We start from the raw sequence: 19975 nt of genomic DNA on the forward strand, positions 1-19975 counted from the left end.
CTAACAATGCATTCCAACATTACAATTATGTATTCTTTCATCTATTTTATCTTTCCGTTTATTACATGGACAATTATTTTTGCATATTACATTTAAGTGACAAACCATAATTTACTTAACCAATTTCCTATACGGGAGAATTCAGACTGCTTCTATTTTTCCCCTATAGAAAGTAATGATGGGACGAATAATGGTGATACACTTATGGCATAAGCTTTTTGGTTAATTATCAACCTAATACCACTGTATCACTGCCCATGTATTTTCTTAGTTCCTCACTGTCCCACAGTAAAGGTTTAACTCCTTAGGCTGGTCCACATTACCATTCATCTTTGTCTTTTGTTCTTCTCCTTACTATACAGTTCATTAAAAAGGTGTCTCCTTATCCCACCCACATACCCCACTCCCACCCCCGATCTCCCACACCATGGTTTCTGATTCCTTGGCTCTTCTTTGTGCTAGTCTACCTTCCTGAATATGAATAGCATTTTTCCCTTTTACCCAATTCCTCCATCCTCATAAAAATCCATGTAAGCCAATTTATGACACAGAAAAAAACCCATATGGTCCCTTTCAGGTAATTCTTATTTGACTAAAATTAATTTTACAGGTAATAGATTTGTGTATGTCATACAAAGTTCACTTAAATAATTAGCTTTTTCTGTTGTTGAAAAAACTTTCTAGACCCAAGATGGAGCCAATCCTATCCCAGGTGTCACATCAGCAAACTGAAACTTGTAAAATTTTCATGTCCCTATAGACAAACACTCCACTTAATCAGAAATGCAGTATATCCAGTCAGCCAATTCCCAAATGCCAAGCCAACTCTGGGCTTTCTCATTCCAAACATGATTGACTATGTGGCTCCATCCAATCAGATGTTTCGTTATTCGTCTCTTCCTTGTTTTCTTTACTATTGATCCTAGAAAAGCTTTCTGCCATCTGCCCTATTTTGCAGTTCTCCAAAAGAGACTGTCCATTTCCTGAAGTGTCAAGTTTGTTTGTATCACCTAAATTGACTTCTTTAATTATTTTTTTTTAAACGATAATACAGGGGGAGGGTGTAGCTCAGTGACAGAGTACATGTTTAGCATGCACAAGATCCTGGGTTCAATCCCCAGAATCTCTATTAGTATCTATTAAAAAAATAAAAAATAAAACAACGTACAGTCAATCAGTTAAGGACAAAAAAACAGTGGCAAATAACTCGGTGTTTGAAATAAGTCTATTTTTCTAACAAACATTTAAATCAAATACTCTAGTTTCAAAAGATAACAATGCCAGCTAACATGATTTAACTTCCTTTAAAAACACTACTTGTTCACAACTAAATTAGTCACCTCCAAAATGTTATTAGCCAAATCAAAGAGTGATTGTTTTCCCACTCCACAGTAATACGATATGTTAAATCACTGAACATATATATATATATATGCCAAATAACATTCCAAGCAATTGTCGTAACAAATTTACTGCTGAATTACTAATACTGAGGACAACTTAAATACATAAAACTCTTGACTACATAAACCTTTGCCCTTTGCATCCTATATAGATTATAAAGGTGGTGAACAAGACAAGCAAAGCATATTAATGTTATTTTTTAGATTGTTAAATAAATTTTACAGGTCCCAATCACCCTAGGAATGAGACCAAACAAAAAGAGAGAATAATCAGAATAGTAAGTTAAAACATGTAACTGTGAAGTTTTAACATTATTCTCAACTAGCAGTCCATTCAAAACAAGGACAACTTTACACACTGAAATGTATAACTTACCTGCAAATCCAGTCAATTTTGAACACACCTCCCAGCATTTTAGCACTCATTCCTGCTGGAAGCACCCAATGTATAGGAGATCCTCCATGATGTGACTCTGAAGAAAGTCTTGCAAAGCCTAAGGGAATAAATCACAACATAATATATAGATGCAAATATAATTAATGTTTTTAAAATCCAACTTATTTTTATTCTTACCTTGAAATTTTCCACTCTCTCTCACAGAAAATATTAAGATAACACTCCTTGCAGATCTGAATGCAAGATTTAATTTCTTCTCATTTACTGGCAGTGTAGACCACACACCCTATATGCAAACATCACAGACCGAAATCAGTGCAGATCATTTACGTTTCCAATTATATTTGCAGAAGATCAAAGCTACCAATACTGTGGTACATTAAATTTAAGTAAATTGTAATGAATTACCAGCTGTCAAAATAATGGAATAACCTATTAAAAACTCAGAAAAAATATGGAGAAAATTACCAACCTTAACCAAATCACTAAAACAACTAGTAAACCACACTGGGCAGGGGGGTGAGCAAATCATATGGCGTAGAATTTCATGTAATAAAAACAATCACCTACAATTATTTTAATATCAGAACCATTTACTGTGGTAAAAGCATGTTGTTTGAAGGTGAATCACAATGTGTACATTTTTCTTCTTAAAAAACTATGCCTAACGAAATAATTATCATTATATTAGTAAATCCATAAGTGAAGGATTTCTGTCAAGTTACTAGCATTTCTTTTTTCCTATTTAAGTTCAAATATTCACGTATCAATAGTTTGAAGAGGCCTGTGTTTTATGTAGAGTTGGAACATAATTATTAATTTCCAGAGCATTCAATTCTTTGTTCATTAAAGATTAAGAGATAGAACGGTAAAAGAAGCCAGAAGCTCTAATTCAGTTTAGCCCATTGATACAAACTAGATCTCATTCACACTAAGTGATTAATTACTTCTGCCTAAATCTACTAGTTAAAGAACAGAATAAACTTCCACTAGAGAGTTATCTGATGTATTATTCCTTCCATCTGTAAAATTTAATGGGTAATCCTCAACTTAAGTTAGAAATATAGGATTATTAAGTGACAAAAATATGGTTAAAAAATATTTAACTTTAGTTTTAACTTTCTCAGAGTCATTAGAAACTATTAAACAAAAAATAGTGACCTTACTTTTAAAAGTAAAAGAAACTCTCTGTTAAAGAATGATTTTTTTTCAAGAAAAATCTCAAGGCATAGAACAGCATCAATATAAAACAAAAACTGGCTAACTAAAGAAACTTTAAAAAGTATTAGTATAATAAATTAGCAACCGAATACAAAAACTCAAAAATTGAAAGAAACACATCTTTTGCAGTACAATGTATAATTATATCCATTCTTCAAATACTGAATACATTTACTCCTAAACTTTTAAAAGATTTAAAAACTTAAATTACTACTATGTTGCCTCCAAAAGCAGACTGGGCTATGGATTATGGCAACTGGGCTATGGATCTTTAAAGCTTTCACAAAAATTACAGTATCTCATGCACTCAAGTGACACTCAAATCCAGCTCACATTTAAAAATTTCAAGATTAGGATAGTTTCAACAGAACTGATGCTAATACCTTAGCTTTGGCAAGGGACACATTCTCATGGTTGTTACTCTTTATGAGGAAAAATCTTGCATCCTGTAGGACATATTTGAGTTTACTGGTTTGATCTGAAAAAAAGAAATCCAAATTGATTAACCAGAGGCCATTATCAAACAGAGGGATGTAAACTGTACTAACTGAAATTATCCCTCTACAACCCAGCTGAACTTTCAAAATTCATAATCACCCATTCAACCTAGAAAGCTAAGCCACAACACATAATAAAGCAAAGCTAAGAGGACACATTAGCATTTTGCATGAAAGTAAACCTAATATAGTGATGCTCTGATATATCAGATTCAAATTTAAATACAAAAATGGCTATAAATTTTATAGATTTCTTTTATCAGATTAATCATTTAAAAACTGCTAACAGACCACTATGCTATTAAAAATATATATACCATCACTGTGTCCAAAAACTGTTAACGATATCCTAAAATGTTTGCTATTATTCTAAAAGATAAGCAGTAAGAAGTGAACATGGAGTTCTATGTAAGACTACATCGTTAATTTTTCTTCCCTTAATGTAATATATCAGAACATTACTACATTAAAACCAACTATTAATGGAGAACCAATAAGGCAAAATAATGACTTTACGCAGCATGCAATGAAAACAATTTCAAATTTAAATGATACCTTTTCGGACAGCACGAACGGAAGATGATAATTTCTCATGCTTCTTTTCTGAACCTGTATTTAGCCAAAGTACATTTGTTCAGATTGAGCTTTAATATAGAAATAAGACAAAATTTCTAAGTCTTGTCACATAAAGTTCTCATTCAAGACAAATTATTCTTTCTGGCGCACCCACACACACAAATACTTCTCAATGTGTACGAGTGTTTTGCTTTTTGGGTTGTTTGGATTTTTAAAAAAATATTTGAACAGTTTCTCACTCAGAAAACTAGTCACTGAATCATCATCTTCCAAGAAAAAAAAAAGTGAAATTCCACTTAAGCAATAACAGAACAGGATTAAAATAATAAGAAAAAGCTTAGTTTCCTCTAGAATTATTACACTGAACATGCCAGAAATCAATACTAATGAACATCAACAAGTTCACACTAAACTACAGCCTCCACACACTTTTTACAGCAGATTACATCAGAATTGGTCAGATATGGTCACAAGTAAAAGTAAACTGAGAATACCTGCATATGACTCCGATGCAGAGCTTCCACTCCTATCAAAAACAATAGGAGATATGCCTCTAGCTCTCTTCCTTTCCTTCTTTTTCTCATCTAAAAATGAATTCAAACAAGATTTTTTAAAACATTACAATACAGGTACAGGTAATCCAGTAAGAATGTTTTTATTATGTGTCTGGATTTTGCATAAGCCCTAAGTATTAGTCATTACTAATCTCTCACACTTAAATTTTTTCAGGTTTTCCAATCAGAAGACACTGTTCAAAAACTAAGGACATTTTGTTATTTCTCCCTCCAATTTTAATCAAACAAAAACGCATGGCCATAATTAAGTACTTGTCCTATACCTAAAGGTGGTCTTGAATAAAGTTTTTCAAAAGGGGAAAAAAATTCTGCAAAGCAAACGCAACTTTTCTTTTAATTAAATTTACTGTGCTCCCTTCTATGCACCAGGTACCACTGTTTTAAGTCCTCTTTTTAAGATGTATACTATCATTCTTCATCACAATTCCAACTGTGATTCTCCCTTAGATGTCTGATAAACCCCAGAACCCAAGCCTTTCAACTGTTTAAAAAAAGAAAAAAATTACACTACAGTAAACTAGTAATTCCCTTCTGGTTGTTCACTGTTTTTGTACCTTCAATTCCATTCTTCTTAACCACTTCCTTTCTCAATTATTGTTTGTTTTCACATTCAGTTTAAAATTTATCTCTAAAATCAATGATAGTCTATAGATATCTTAAAAAAAGCTGGGAATCTTCAGTAAATAGAAAAAGTTTGCATTACCCATCACATAAGAACCATTTCAGGCTTAATTTGGAATTTTATAAGCACATAAACAAGGGCCTAAACAGGAATTAGGCTCTCCTGTCTCTGTTTATTGGTATTTTAATTATACCACTATAAGCACCTTTACTTTTCAGCTAGAAGGAGGAATATGATAAGAGAAAATGCATATACTTATTTTTATAAAAATAAGTGAATGTTGAAAAAGAATAATCAATGATCTTTCATACACAGTACTATTTTAAAAGCTTTAAATAAATTATCTCCCTTAATCCTTGAATCAAACTCATGAGATACATAATACCATTATTTTCATTTACAGAAAAGGAAACTTCAACTTAGTGGGGAGGTTAGCCAAATTGGCAAGGGTTCCACAGTTCTTAGGTGACAGAATCTAGTTTCTAACTTGAAAGTACAAGCCACGAGCTCTAGTCTTATTAAGAGAAAACAAAAAAATTTTACTACTATTCTAGGGGGATCCTATGTCTAAACTAGTTTAAAGATGGAAAACTCCAAGGAGATAAGTTCCTTTTATTTTAGTTTAAGTATCCTTCCCTTTGTAATGTATTATTAATTGCTTCTCCAAATACACAGTATTAAAAGCTTGTAAATAATACTGATTTTCCTAACTTAGGGCAGAAAAGAAGGGCTAAGCAACACATATCGGCACAATTGTAAAGCCAAGCCCATTTAAAGCTAGCAACCTTGGGGACATAACAATATTCAAATAACTAGCTGTAGGGAAAACCATTTATTTTCAGGCTTGTTGGCTTTGAATAATGATACCTGACTTTCAAGTTTTAAAATCTTTTCCCTCAGGGCAAACTATAAGACTTCAAGAGAATACACTGAAGTAGTTTAAAATGACTGAGAACTTCACCCAAACAGATGAGAAACAGGTTTTGTCAAATCCCAAATTTCTTTCTCATCCATGTCTGTTTTGTTCACTGACTACACATTCCTACATAGCGCCTGGCATACAGTAGGAACTGAATTCATTCAATCAATGAATATAACATGTACATGAAAGAAATGAGAAAAATAAAACTTTTAAAAATTTTTAATTATTTCTTCCAAAAATTCTAGCATTTTTTTATTTTTCCTCTATGAATATTTAGGAATATGAACTTTATAAATTGATCACAAAGGATAATACATTTCTTGTTGCTATTTAAAAATAATATGTTATGTTTCTAAGTACTAAAAGGATGTCTCACTAAGATCGAACAGGAAAAATGATAGAAGCAGAAGTTAAGATCTTGCCCAACTATTTTTATATAATGTTAAATACAGCATTATCATGAAAAAATCTCCAAGGATTTTTTCATCTTTTTTATATAACTTTTTTTGTATAAATCACTGCTCTTCCCTCTCCCAACAATTATTCTCAGGTCAAAAAAACAATGAAAGTCACCTAACAAACTTTTAACAACCTTTACTAAATCACTTTTGTAAGGACGGTACTGAAATTCTGAGAAAAAATAAGGTAGAATAAACTAGAATGTAGGAAATTCATGACAAAGAAACTAAACTGTGATCCCTTGTATTTAAAAATGGACATTTCCTAATCAAAGCATTCCAAATCCACCCCATTTTTCTTTCGCACATTATTATAAAGAGAAACTACTCCACGATAAAAATTAAAATGTCCTGCATACTGAATACAGTCTCTAAAACATGTTCCACATAAGAGCTCTTCAAAGGAAAAGCCATATATTTCCCTTTAATAAGGAAAGTAAGACTTCTAGGTATGTCTTTTAAAACAACAAATCTAACAGTTTTAGTATCAAGGTTTGTAAAACTATTGCCTATCATTCAATCTGAAATATTTTATCCACAGATATATAAAGTATTAATCAGTACCTTGTGAAATATCAGCATCTAGGAACTTATTAAAAATACAGATTATTTCAGGTCCTATTCATATAATTCTACCTTATTTGACTTAAAACAAGATATACATAAATTCTAAGAAATATTGTTCCTAACGTGGACATCAAAAAGAAGACTCCTAAAATAAACTCTTACAGGTGTTTCACATTCTCCACATAAATGAACATTCATTCATATTGCCAATGCAATTTTTGTTCTCTCTCCATTATCATAAATTATAAAATGTATATCCCATCAGTTTGCAAAACGTATGACAGAATCAGAGTAAAATAAAAGTTTTCCACAAGTTTTTTTTTTAAATATCAAATGCAACTACTCATCCATTCAGTTTAACTCTAACCTCCTTCAAAAACCCATCTAAACTCCCAAACCTAGAACTCTAGTGAGTACAAGGGTGGAAGCACTTCAGCTGCCAATTAGAAAATACTTGGCCATTTGCTCTATCATTTACACTATTATCAAGAATATGATTTACTAACAATGTATTACTAAGATAACAACATTCTATAATAATAAAATTGTAACTATCATATATATCTAAATAGGATTTTTCTAATGTTTAGTACATCTTGCCTATAAAGCAGACCAAGCTGTATCTTCACATAAGACAGCCATGAGAGTGTCATCACCACATAGTGGCCAGGGGTCTTTAAGTACCCTGATCTCTCCTTGCTCTACCCTCTGAACTTTCCCCCAAAAGAGGGTCCCCTCAGGCTAGTGACTGCCACTACCTCCCACTTCTACATTCAAGTCCCAAGGGTCAGATACAGTGGGAGGGCATGTAGTACTGAAGGAATTACTCAAGATGGCTCTTACCCCATCTCTTCACAAGAATTTTACTCTTATTTTCCATCTTGTACCTTTATACCCAGCCTTTTGGTAATCCTGCCCCAGTCAGTCAACCCACAGGTATAGAACTGAAAGAAAAGTCTGTTGTGCTCCCAAAAGAAAAAGAAAGTTAAGTTGTTTTGATTTGTTGCCACATGATAGAAATGTAGAAGCACTTAACGTGAAAATACTGTAAATATCTAGCAGACAGGTTCCACGTGAATATACTTCAAGTACTGTAGTGTTTAAATAAGCTGTTGTTTAGTACAGAAATCTAAGAATTTATAACATTAAAACCTCACATACATCTCCTTATAGAGAAACAGACTAGTGTACATTTACAATTAATCAATTTGTAGCCAGGAAATACCTTTACTAAGATATGTAAATCTTACTCAAATGCATGTATAATACATAAAAGCATGCTATACCAAAAAATCACTAGGCAGTCTTATTAACATCCCAGTCTTATTAACATCCCCCAGCACCTCAAAAATTTTATAATTTAACTTAAACAGGTTTAAGAATAAAGCTAATCATGTCAATTAAAAAAAAAAAAAAAGACAAAACTTTACAGATAAAAACTAGTACCTGATCCATCTGTGCCTGAACCAGATCTGACAGATCCATCCGTGAAGGAAACAGATTCAGAATCAGAGTCACTAGCCTCACTTCGAGTGTCATAATCATTTCCCTCTTCCTTCTGGTCTCTCTCATCCTGTTCATACTCTTCTTCCTCTTCCTCTTCTTCCTCTTCCTCCTCTTCCTCCTCCTCCTCCTCTTCTTCTTCCTCCTCTTCCTCTCCATCTTCATCCACCTCTTCATCTTCCTCTGCATCTTCTTCTACCTCTTCATCTTCCTCCACATCTTCCACCCCTTCCTCCTCATTCTCAGTGTTGTTGCCTTGCTCATCAGAAGAACCACTGCTGCCAGTCTCATGGTCGGAGCCATATTCTTCAGAGTTCACCTCTTCCTTAGAAGACTGGCTGGATCTGCTTGCACGTCTATCCACTTCAAGCCCAATTCTCTGATGTTTAAAGAAAAAGGGAATCAGGAGTCATGTAACAGACAAGGTCAGAGTGAATAAATAGTTCTAGCCTCAAAAAGAATTGCTTTCTGTTTTATATTTGCAATAATATTTACTACCTCAGAACCATCTGGCGTAGGGGATTTGATCCTCCTTTCAGGATCCCTTTTCCGCAGACAAGTTTTTTCAGGTTGACTCTTATAAGGTTCTCTAGAGGCACTGCTTGACAAACGAATCTTCCGATCAGCTTCCAGACGCTTGTTTCTTTCAGCTCTTTGATATTCTTCATTTTTATACTCTGTAACTGACTTTCCCTTTGTACTAACCATTCTTTTGTTATTGCTAACTGATGAGCTCAGGGGCTTAGAAATTAATTGTCTTGAATGAACAGAAGGCTTCTGTCTCTTTGTGTCAGAGGATTCCATTCGATCACTTTTTCTTTTTGATCCTTAAAAATACAAAGAAAAAAAAAAGAGTCTGAGTATTTGATTTATTTCACCCAAGATTAACAGGTAAATATATCAGAGAGAAAAAAGCCTCTTCTCTTTCATGTCTTCTCAAATACGTTTACTCCAAAGTTAATCATAAAGAAAAACAGCTTTCAAATACTGGAATAAACCCCATGCAAATGTTTGAAAAAAACATATTACTCTTATTCATGTGGAATTGGGTCCCACTGCTTGTTATGATTGTGCTTTTGGTGTTAAGAGTCTTAAGGAACAAGTGCAAAAGTGAAGACTCTTTCTTAAGAAATTAAATCTCTATTTATACTGGCATTTTAAAAAAAAATAATAGAAATCTTTCATACCCTTTTTCTCATTTTTATCTTGTTCACTCTCTGGATTATACAGTTCATCATCCTGTTCTGGTACTTCAGTCAAAATATCATCTAGAACATTAAGTTCTCCATCTGAAAACAAAATTAAAAATAGGGAAAAATCATTATCATTAAACATTTATTTCTGAGTACTTACTATGTTGAGGCTAAAGAAGTATAAGGACATAACCATCAAGGAGCTTTTATTTCAAGACACAAGAATAATTCCTGTAAAACCATACAAGATAAAGGATGTGATAGAGCTCTGATTCACAAAGCCAGGAGGAGTATATACCCCATAGGATACAAAAAGATATACTGGGATGTAAGAACTTCTGTATGTGTATCTCACCCTTTAATTTCTAACTTTTATAGCTGTTTTAAAATATGCACAATAAACTAGCATAAAAATACATGTGCATAGTATAACTTTTAAATAAACATACATTTATCAAAGATTGTGTACTTCCAGCAAAATACTTATTGATTACCAATTTACAGTGGAGAAACTTGGTAGACTCCAGCTTAACCAACTAATGAAAGTTCATATCACCAGTAGTGGTCAAATCAACATCCTGGACCCTCTGGTATGATGCACTATGAATAGAACAATTCTGTAATAGATTCCTATGAAATACGCAAAATCTGAACCTACACATGAGGAAACAAATATTAAACAAACCCAAATTAAGGGGCATCCAAAAAAATCAATGACATGAAATACAAACACTAAGGAAATACTTCAGATTAAAGAAGACTAAAAGATACAATAACTGAATACTTACTGTATATGATCTAAGACATTAACTGGAAAAACTAGTAAAATCTAAATAAGGTCTGTAGATTACAAGTTATCAATGTTAATTTTCTAATTTTGATAGTACTATATAGTTAAGTAAAAGAGAATCCTACTTTTTAGGAAACATTTAAGGATTTGGGGGCAAAGAAGCATCATGCCTGCAACCGACAAAAGCATTCAGGAAAAAAAATGTGTCTGCATGCATACATCCACACATATATACAGAGAAAGAGAGAGAGAAATAGAAAAAGCGAAAGAGAATGAGTTAGAGAGAAAGATAAATGTGGTAAAATGTTAACATTTGTGGAATGTGGTTGAAAAGCAAAAGAATTCTTTGTACTAATCTTATAGCTATCCTGTTTGTCTGAAATAATGTCAAAGCAAGTTAAAAGAAAATTATTGATGTGCTACACAACCAAAAACATTTGAGGCTGCTGGTATGGACTATATTAAATGCAACTTGTTCAGACAAGGGAACTACTGACAATAACTGATATTCAGTAATCATGAAAACTTAGAATTCAAGTTTTATCACCCTATCCCCATCCCCACCCTCATCCAACAGGACAAAATAAGTCTTAGAAATACATGCAAATATTTATTTACTACTTTAAACTGATTTTTTTAAAAAAATAAGGCACTAAAGCTAATGGTAAATGCTTTGAACACTAAATATTTCGGTATAAAAAAAAAAAACCTCTGCAAATTTAAGGTGATGCAAAGAGGGTTATAAAATTATAAAAATTGTTGAGATAGGACAATTATATTTATGACTTCAGCCAAAAGGCAAAGCCCACTCAAAGTACAGCAAGGGCTGTTAACCTGAGGTCTATAAACAGGTTACAGGGGATTCAAATTTCTCCAAAGAGGGATAGAAATCAGTGACTGAAGAGAACTAAAAAAGTTAATGTAGGCATTGATAAGGAGGAAAGCAAGATTACACGGATACAGAAAAGGTAACAATGCACATATTCCTCTGTACTTATAGTCACAGTTGCTGTTTAAGAAGAACACGTGAAAATTACACATGCCTGGAATAGCATAGTAACTGGTATCTTTGGGTGGTTAAGAACGATTATCTACACTATTTTTCTAAAATGAACGTATACTATACGGACTGTTTTCATTTGTGTTCATTTATTTTTTTAAATGTTACTGAAAATCAAGATATGTCAAACAAAAAGGCTTCTCTCATCCTCTGCGTTCATGTTTTTATGGAAGAAATTCCCTCAAGATCTGAATTGTAGCAAACAATTTTTAAAGGATAGATTGTAAATAAAAATTCAAAAACATGTAATTTGATTTTTAAAAATCCAAGTTTTTCAAATACTTAATGATTCTTGGGTCAAAGCTTTCTAGCCAGTAAAAAGGGGGCCCAACAGATTTTGAAAAATCAAATGTATTTGTAGAACCAAAAGAAAAATACTAAAACTATCACAGGAAAACAGGCAACTAAGTAAATAGTGCTATAAAAATCTTTTCATGAAATCACTAGTTCTTAATTAGAAATATCCACCCAAAAGCTTGAACATTCACATGAAATTATACACTTTAATATGTGCTAAATCTATTATAGAATGAAAGAACTGTGCAGGTTAATTAACTCCATTTAAATTTCAGGCATGTCTAAATCATGATTTCCCTACAAAAAGGGTATTATTGTCTTAAAAAGCTTTAACAAATAATTGTATCAAATTCAAAGACTGGCTGCAGTTTTAGAAAGCATCTACAAATTTTTAAAATATTAACCAATTCTTAGTTTTCTAACATTTTATCACTCTCACATGTCATACATGACATATATAAAGTATGTTTTAGATCTAATACTTTGCGGATAAAGAAATACAAGCTCAGAAGTTCGAGTTGAGCAAATTCACTTGTCTACAGTTCAGGCTTTGTAAACTCAGGGTTGAATTAGATGAGGAACATTAAAAGCACCTTTAAACAAAGTATAAGAGAACAACCAAACTGCAGAGTATCACTGAAAAATCTTGATTAATTTCAAGTTAGTACACTAGTAATTTCAAATTAGTGCACCAGAAAGCTCTGTATTAATATCATAGCATCTTAAATTTACTTTAAGATGAACAATAGCATCCTCACTTAATGGTCTACACATTTTTATCCATATTACAGTCCATGACATCAATAACCTAACTGTAGTTTTATCTCAACACTGGCAAGCTAAGACCTGCAGGACAAATCCAGCCCATGGCCTATTTTTGACTGACAAGATAAGAATGGTTTCAGCATTTTTAAGGTTGTATTTTTAAAAAAAGAACAAAAAAATATATTACAAAGACCTTATGTGGCCCACAAAGCCTAAAATATTATCTACAATTTGCCAACCTGTGATATAAAATATCATACTTTAAGTTACTTTCCTCCACCACTGAAACCACTCATGTATTTGCCGAAATATAATACACAGGAGAAAGAGGTTTGTATTTGTAAGTAAGAAAATCCAGCTCATCATTTAAGAGCCAGGTATCCTTGGGAAAGTCTCAGTCTGAGCTTCAGTTTCTTCACCTCTGGGAAAAGGCATTTAAAACAAAAAGATCAGTGTTTGGGGAAGGGGGGAAAGGAGGTAGTTTTCTAAATCCTCTGATAAGCCTTTCCAGTCACTATCAGATTCTAATGAACGCTGTCTGCCACAAACCTTGCTAATGACTAGGGTATATGACACACAAAAACTGGTCCAGAACATAAAACAAAATCCTCTTAGTAAGACAAATATATAAATGTTCTGATTATCTATTGATGTAAATATTATATGTTACTCCAAAACTTGACGATGACCTAAAACAATACAATGAGTTATTATTACTGCTTATGGTTCTGAGGCTTAACTAGGGTCTCTCATGTGGCTGCAGTGAGGGCCAGCTAGAATCATCTGAAGGCTTGCTTATTCACAAGTCTGGCTGGAGCCTTGGCTGGGAAGACTCAAAAAACCTGGGGCTCCAAGGGCATTCCTTTCCAGGGTCACTTGCCTCTCCACCAAGGCAGCTTCAGGGTAGGCTGACCTCTTACATGGTTTAGGGCTCTAAAGATGTACAGTTCAAAAAAGAAAGGGCCAGGCAGAAGCTCAACAACACTGCCATAGTATTTTATTCAGAGACAATCACAAAAGTCTACTAAGGTTCAAAGAGAGGAGCCATGGATGGACTTCACCTATTATTGGGAGAAAAGTCAAATAACTTGGCAGACATTTTCAAAACTACCACCGTCTGCTTAGTTTTGGTTTAACCTTAATGATTTTAATAATAAATGTATGGAGTGTTTTTAAACATCAAAATTTGGTTTAAAAAGAGCTCATAGTATTGCGTTATAAAGCTAAAAAGCTGCTTCCACTTCTTTCATTGGCTAGAAAAAGTACACTCTGTATATATTTTAATTCACTTTTTCAATTTCAAATCAATTAGTTATAAAGAAAGGGAAGATTATTTTGGTAGTCTCAAAGCTACTATTATTAAAGACTAAACATAACTGGCATAACCTTTTCGGAAAGAAATAATTATCTCTAATAATTAAAGTAACACCCATTGGTTCTCTACAGTGACTTTAAGCTACTTTAATGTTTTAAATCATTTTCGTTACCCTGAAATGTAACATTATTATTCTGTATAATGATGTAGATATATTTAAATACTTCACAGTTGTTTGACAGCAGCACCTTAAGAATACTGGTAATAAAATGAACAAAGGTTAGCAAACACCAGTTAAGAAGAATTCTATGAACACAATTTATATAGTATAAAAATGACTCAAAAGCAGTTATTTCTGAGTTAAAGCACTTCATATTTTTTGAGAAGTCTATATAAAGAACTACATAGTCTTTTTAAAAAAGCATTTTAAAACCCTAAAAATTGTATTTTAGACACCACGACAAATGAGTTTTTTTACATCAGTGCAAATTAACTCAAATGAAACAAAATAAACAGCATTTCCACTTAAAGCTAAAATTCAAATCCATACAAAATTATATACTAACAACCTGTAGATGAATCTAGTTCTTGGATGCTTTGTTTTTGAAAACTCCAGGGATTTAATATAAAAATCCAGACCCTATATTTTCTAAAAAAGACAGTTTCATCATTAGTGGCCCAGACTCTCATCTAGAAATGAGCTGGAGCAGTCCTGACAGTCTCCTGCTAAGACACCGTGAAGGTAACTTATGTCAAGGTTGTGCATGAGACAATCTGGGTTTATGCCCCATAAATCAAAGTATTTACTAATACTGCCTGAACACAGACCATGTTTACTCTTTTATTCCTTATAACCTAATACTCACAATTTACATACTGTATTAAATGAGTACTTTATCTGCCTGACCCTAGAACGCATATAAACCTACAACTCTTAAACAACACTGATATTAAATAAATGCAAATAAACTTAAGGTTCAAGACACTGAGGCACAGGGACACCAAACTACAGTTTTAGTATATATACAATACTTTGTAAAAGAGTAGGAACGCTAAAAGAGACAAGCCTACTTAACTCCAGTAGATTAACTGCCTTGACAGAATGTAAGCACCATGATGTCAGATCTTACAAATTTTCAAGAGGATTCCCAAATTCAGATTTTAATTTGGAATTTTCTGACTTCCAAATGCTGCCTTAATTAAAAACAAAACAAAGCAGACTGCTGCTAGCTTGACTCCTCTATGGAAATGCAATCATCTGTGAATATTTCGCTTTCACAATATATGATGTGCTTCTATGGACTTGATCATCATTACTGGTGCAAAGGAACACAATCTTAGTTATTGTCACAAACTATAATTAGCAAACTGAATTTTAGGATAAAGGTACAGATTCACACGTATAGGAAGCAAAACAAGGAAATAAGTCACTGTTTTTAGAACCTTTTCAAAACTGTGTTAGAATTAACAGGGCGTGTCTTTTTGCTTGATTGGGAGATTTTGGTCTTGACAAGATAAACATGGGAACTTTAAAACCTAACTAGCTTTCAAAGCAGTTTAACCTTTAGAAGGTTATGTATGGAACAAGTATTCCAAAATGAAGCCCAAAGAATTAAAATAACTTGACTAAAATCTCACAGCTCTGATTCCAAATTCAGTGCTCTCTTTACTATACCAGAATTACATCTTACTGTTGAAATTCTTGGCCCAGAAAGGCCACAAACCTTATTTAACTCCAGGGATTATCAGCGTAGAAAATTAACCTTTATCTGAGACACAGTTCATTTTCTTGACCCTGGAAGCTTCAGTGTCAGGAGACACAAAGTACAATTTATTCCAGGATCCAGCATCAGACTAAGATCTGAAATATTTAAAGGAAAAAAAAAAAAAAAAAAACACTGGGCAGTTAAATATACAATGCATTTTGTTTTCCAACACAAGGCACCAAAGTACATTATACTTTTAATTTTAATTCACTTAATACAGTTTCAGTGGGGTTTGGCAATGGAGCAAGATTTCCTGGAACCTCCCCTTCTGTTGTGCTTTACGTTAGACCAGTCTTTCAGTTACTTTTTGTCATTCAAAACTGTCATTCCTTTATATGAAGTGCAGAGACTTGGATTTCCCACCCCATACAAATTTAGGTCTTCCAAAAAGCGTACAAGTGAAGTCTAAGGAGAGCATTTAAAATCTTTTGTCTTACTTCTATTATGGGTAAAACAAATATACTGGAATATCAAATATATACTCCATGCTTTATAAAGCCCTAACTAAAGTATAAGTCAATCTAACCCTAAGGACTTACCATACATTGGCAGCTACAGTATGTAAATATGTGTGTGTGTATGTGTATATAATTGTGTGTACATATTTATATGCACCTGTGAGTGCGTACATATACAATTTAAACTGAGAAACTCTTACCTTTGGACATCAATAACAAATATCACATAACTAGTCAGTTATTAAAGAAGTCTGACCTTGAGCTAATGATTTACAACCTTCTAAATCATTTATTCAAGGCACTGAGACAATTACTGTATACCACGAACCTGGTAAAATCCTGGCCCTCATGGAGCTTCCAGTCTGATAATGTACAAAACACGTTACTTTTGAAAGTGGTACCTTGTTATCCATGTTTTAGGTATATTAAACTTGTATAGCTGTTCTTCAGAGAGAACTTTGTAAGAGCTTAAGAAGTAAAATGTATACAAGGTGTTCATAATAGAAAAGATGTGTTATTTCCCCATATAGAAAAATGGCATTTAATTTTAGCTAACACCACCAACATTCCAACAATTCCAAATCCATTTTTTGGACAAATAATCACCACAGGAATCAGAGGGAGCTGGCAATTTCTCCAGCTATAGGCTTCAGCTTCTAGGTATGGGTATTATAGGAGCATTTATAGAAGGTAATGTCTGCTTATTACACAGCTAATGTACAAAGCCCAACAATCCAAGCATTTTATGACCAAAAGTCTTTTAACTATTCTGTGATTAATAGCAAACTTCTGCAACTTAAACTCATTTCTTATCAAGATCTTACACCATTTACAGAATCTTTTAAGAAGGGATCAAAGGTTTGTTAACATGTCTAAGATCCTTACAGGGTCTACTTTTTTAATTTCCTAATGTTTCATATAAGGTAACTGATGATAATAAGTACTTAGCTTTCCACTTTTCTTTGTTCAACATGAGAAATCAAGTATTAATTTTAATTCTGATTATAATTCTGGCTGATTGACAGAGATGAAATAAGACACCCTAGGCCTCAGTTTCTTTATTTACAAAGTGGGTTATTCTAGAAATCTTCCCATTCCAATATTAAATAAGTCATTTCAGTAGGTTTGTATTTGCTAGCTTTCCCAATAAACTAGAGACAATTAAGGTAAGTATTTGTATCATAAATTTTGAAATAAAGAAGCTGAACTATGGAAATTAAGTTTTTAAAAAAACTACACAAATGTGAGGCCTTTCAAAAGCTGGACAATTTAACTTAAGTATTGCTAATAGGGGGCATTTACTACTTTCCAATAATAGTCACAAAGTTTAAGTTCTGAACTACATTTTCATCATTAAATCCATTTCTTAAACAAAATTTTTAAAACACTACCTACTTTTCTTCCTCCACATACTTTAATGTGTCTACTGTATCACTTTATTTACAACTTATGTTCATCTGAATGGACAATTAATTCTTAAGAAGTATTAAGTTTTACTCATTTTGTATCTAGTTCATCTCACCCACAACCACCACCCCACTCTCAATACACACAGCTCACAGATTACACAAGCACAAATGCTGACTGGATTAATTCTTATTGATTAAAACCATCTATTTAATACTACTTTACTCCTAATTAAAAGCAGTTTCTTTTATTCACTAACCCCATGCAATTTTATGTTCACATTCCTTCTGGATTTCTCAAAAGTGGGGGTGGGGGGGTTGGATTTTTAGAATTAATTTAAGGAAAGAAAATTAAACTGCCATAATTTAATTATTGAGTTTAAGACTGGAGTAGTACCTTAAACATATTCCCACCCACTCCATTTCCCAAACTTGTCCCTATCCAGTTCACTGATTCATGAAGTCTCTTCTTTCTCTTAAGAAAAATCACACATCACAAGTCTAATATCATTTAACTCTACAGCCCATTTAACAAATCCCCACCCCAAATTAATTAGCCACACAAAAGGGTAGATCCGTGAAATACAGGAAAGCAGCTAGTCATATTTTTTATCAACCATAACCTTTTCAAAACCATCATAATAATCTTAGGGTTGGAAAAAATCTTAACGCAGCATCCAATCTAGACCACTCTACTACAGACATGTATTGATTCAGGATCTACGTTAGTATTTCCAGGGGCCGGAAGGTCAGTATTTCAAAAGATACGGCATTCCATTCTGGCAACATCAGTTCTTCCGATATTTCAATGTAACTGTATCCCTCCAATTCTCCATAAATTACATCCATTTGTTCCTCGCTGTACCCTCTAGGAGCTATGCACAACGTGTTTCTATCAGAACAGTGGCGGGGTTTGTTTGTTTGTTTGTTTGTTTTTGCCTGGCCTCAGTCACACAATCACGTTTTCAAACATCATGTTTTCCAAAATAAGTATTTAGGGAAAAAAACAGGCCATTCTTGCCACTCTGCCTATTTGACAGGAATAGCCAAAACTTAATTATAAACATTTCTCGACATTAATAATCCACCTATATACCACTTCTTAAATATGTTGCTTACTAGCTTTAAACTTGGCATTAAGGGTTTTCGAAATTTAGCCTAATAGAAAAGGATGTTCTGAAAATACGCAGTACATCCGCATACTACTACCAGGAACTAAACCCTAAGGGCCTTGCAACTCAGAACAGGCCTTCCTTCAGCCGCGCCCAGGACAGCTAACGTTAAGTGAAGAAGGGAATTACGATTAGAAAAGAAAAAAAAAAAAAAAGAACAAGACTAGATGAAGTGTTAGGACATGAAGATCGAAGACGAAAGGGTAGGCCTGTTCTTTTCCAATGAATCCAAGGGTCTCAGCGGGGAGACCGGCTCCGCGCGGGGCAGATTAACCTTCCCAACCCCCAACCCCCAACCCACAACGACAACCACAGCTCCATCTACCCACTCCCGAGCCCCGCCTGCGCCCGTCACCCTTCTCCGCACTAACCTTTCTCCTCTCGGCTGTCGGCCGCCATTGCTCCCCTCTTGTTTCCGCCGCTGTGGCCGCCGCCGCTTAGACGCGACCCGCGAGGGCGCCACAGCCGCGGCAGCAGAAGCACAGGCGCGTCCGTCAGTCCGTCCGCTGGGCTGCGCGCTTCGCACCTGAGTGTCTACCAGTCACCCTTTCTCCCTGCTTCTTCCCTTTCTCCCTTTTCCCCTTCCCTCCTTTCACTCCAGCCTCCCGCAGCCTAGGCCCAGCCTTCCCGTTGGGGCTTGGGGACGGGAGGGGGCAAAGGGGAGGGAAGGGAAACAGATGGCGACGGCGGGCGGTGCTAAAATGGAGCCTGCTTCCTGCGTGAAACAATCCCGCTCCCGAAATGCCCTGCGCTGTTTACGCCTCGTTTCTCCCTGGGAACGTCACAGTGCGGAGAGGGGCGGGGAAGTGGGGCGGGCAAGGGAACGTAACGTCAGCACGTCGGCCCCCCCCCCCCCCCGCCGCAGCCCGGAAGTCCCTTGAATGAGTTTTACTTCTAGTGATTAAGTCGGCCAAGTTACTTTGTGGGCAACTTGCTGCACTGCGTACTCCTAGGTGTCAGTTTTCTCACCTGAAACGACCATTAATGGACCTTCCATCCTCCAGGCAAAGAT

At 34.3% G+C, this 19975-nt stretch overlaps 1 protein-coding gene across 4 annotated transcripts in view; it reads right to left on the reverse strand.

Annotated features, from left to right (window-relative positions):
- YTHDC1 (YTH domain containing 1) overlaps window positions 1–19702 on the reverse strand; it is a 33490-nt gene extending 13788 nt beyond the window's left edge. The window contains exons 1-9 of one of the 4 annotated variants that reach the window (XM_006191371.3): window positions 19335–19701; window positions 9929–10030; window positions 9240–9568; window positions 8685–9120; window positions 4589–4678; window positions 4074–4127; window positions 3405–3499; window positions 1978–2086; window positions 1780–1897 (exon numbers count right to left, since the gene is read on the reverse strand). In XM_006191371.3, the coding sequence (XP_006191433.1) occupies window positions 1780–1897; window positions 1978–2086; window positions 3405–3499; window positions 4074–4127; window positions 4589–4678; window positions 8685–9120; window positions 9240–9568; window positions 9929–10030; window positions 19335–19362 (1361 nt within the window). In that variant the 5' untranslated portion in view covers window positions 19363–19701. Of the gene's footprint in view, window positions 1–1779; window positions 1898–1977; window positions 2087–3404; window positions 3500–4073; window positions 4128–4588; window positions 4679–8684; window positions 9121–9239; window positions 9569–9928; window positions 10031–19334 lie in introns of all 4 variants that reach the window. The other 3 variants (XM_006191372.2, XM_014564885.2, XM_006191373.3) reach the window with 3 other exon arrangements.
- Window positions 19703–19975: the final 273 nt, after the last annotated feature.

This window comes from Camelus ferus, chromosome 2, assembly GCF_009834535.1.
Source record: "Camelus ferus isolate YT-003-E chromosome 2, BCGSAC_Cfer_1.0, whole genome shotgun sequence".
In the NCBI taxonomy this organism is placed as follows: Eukaryota; Metazoa; Chordata; class Mammalia; order Artiodactyla; family Camelidae; genus Camelus; species Camelus ferus.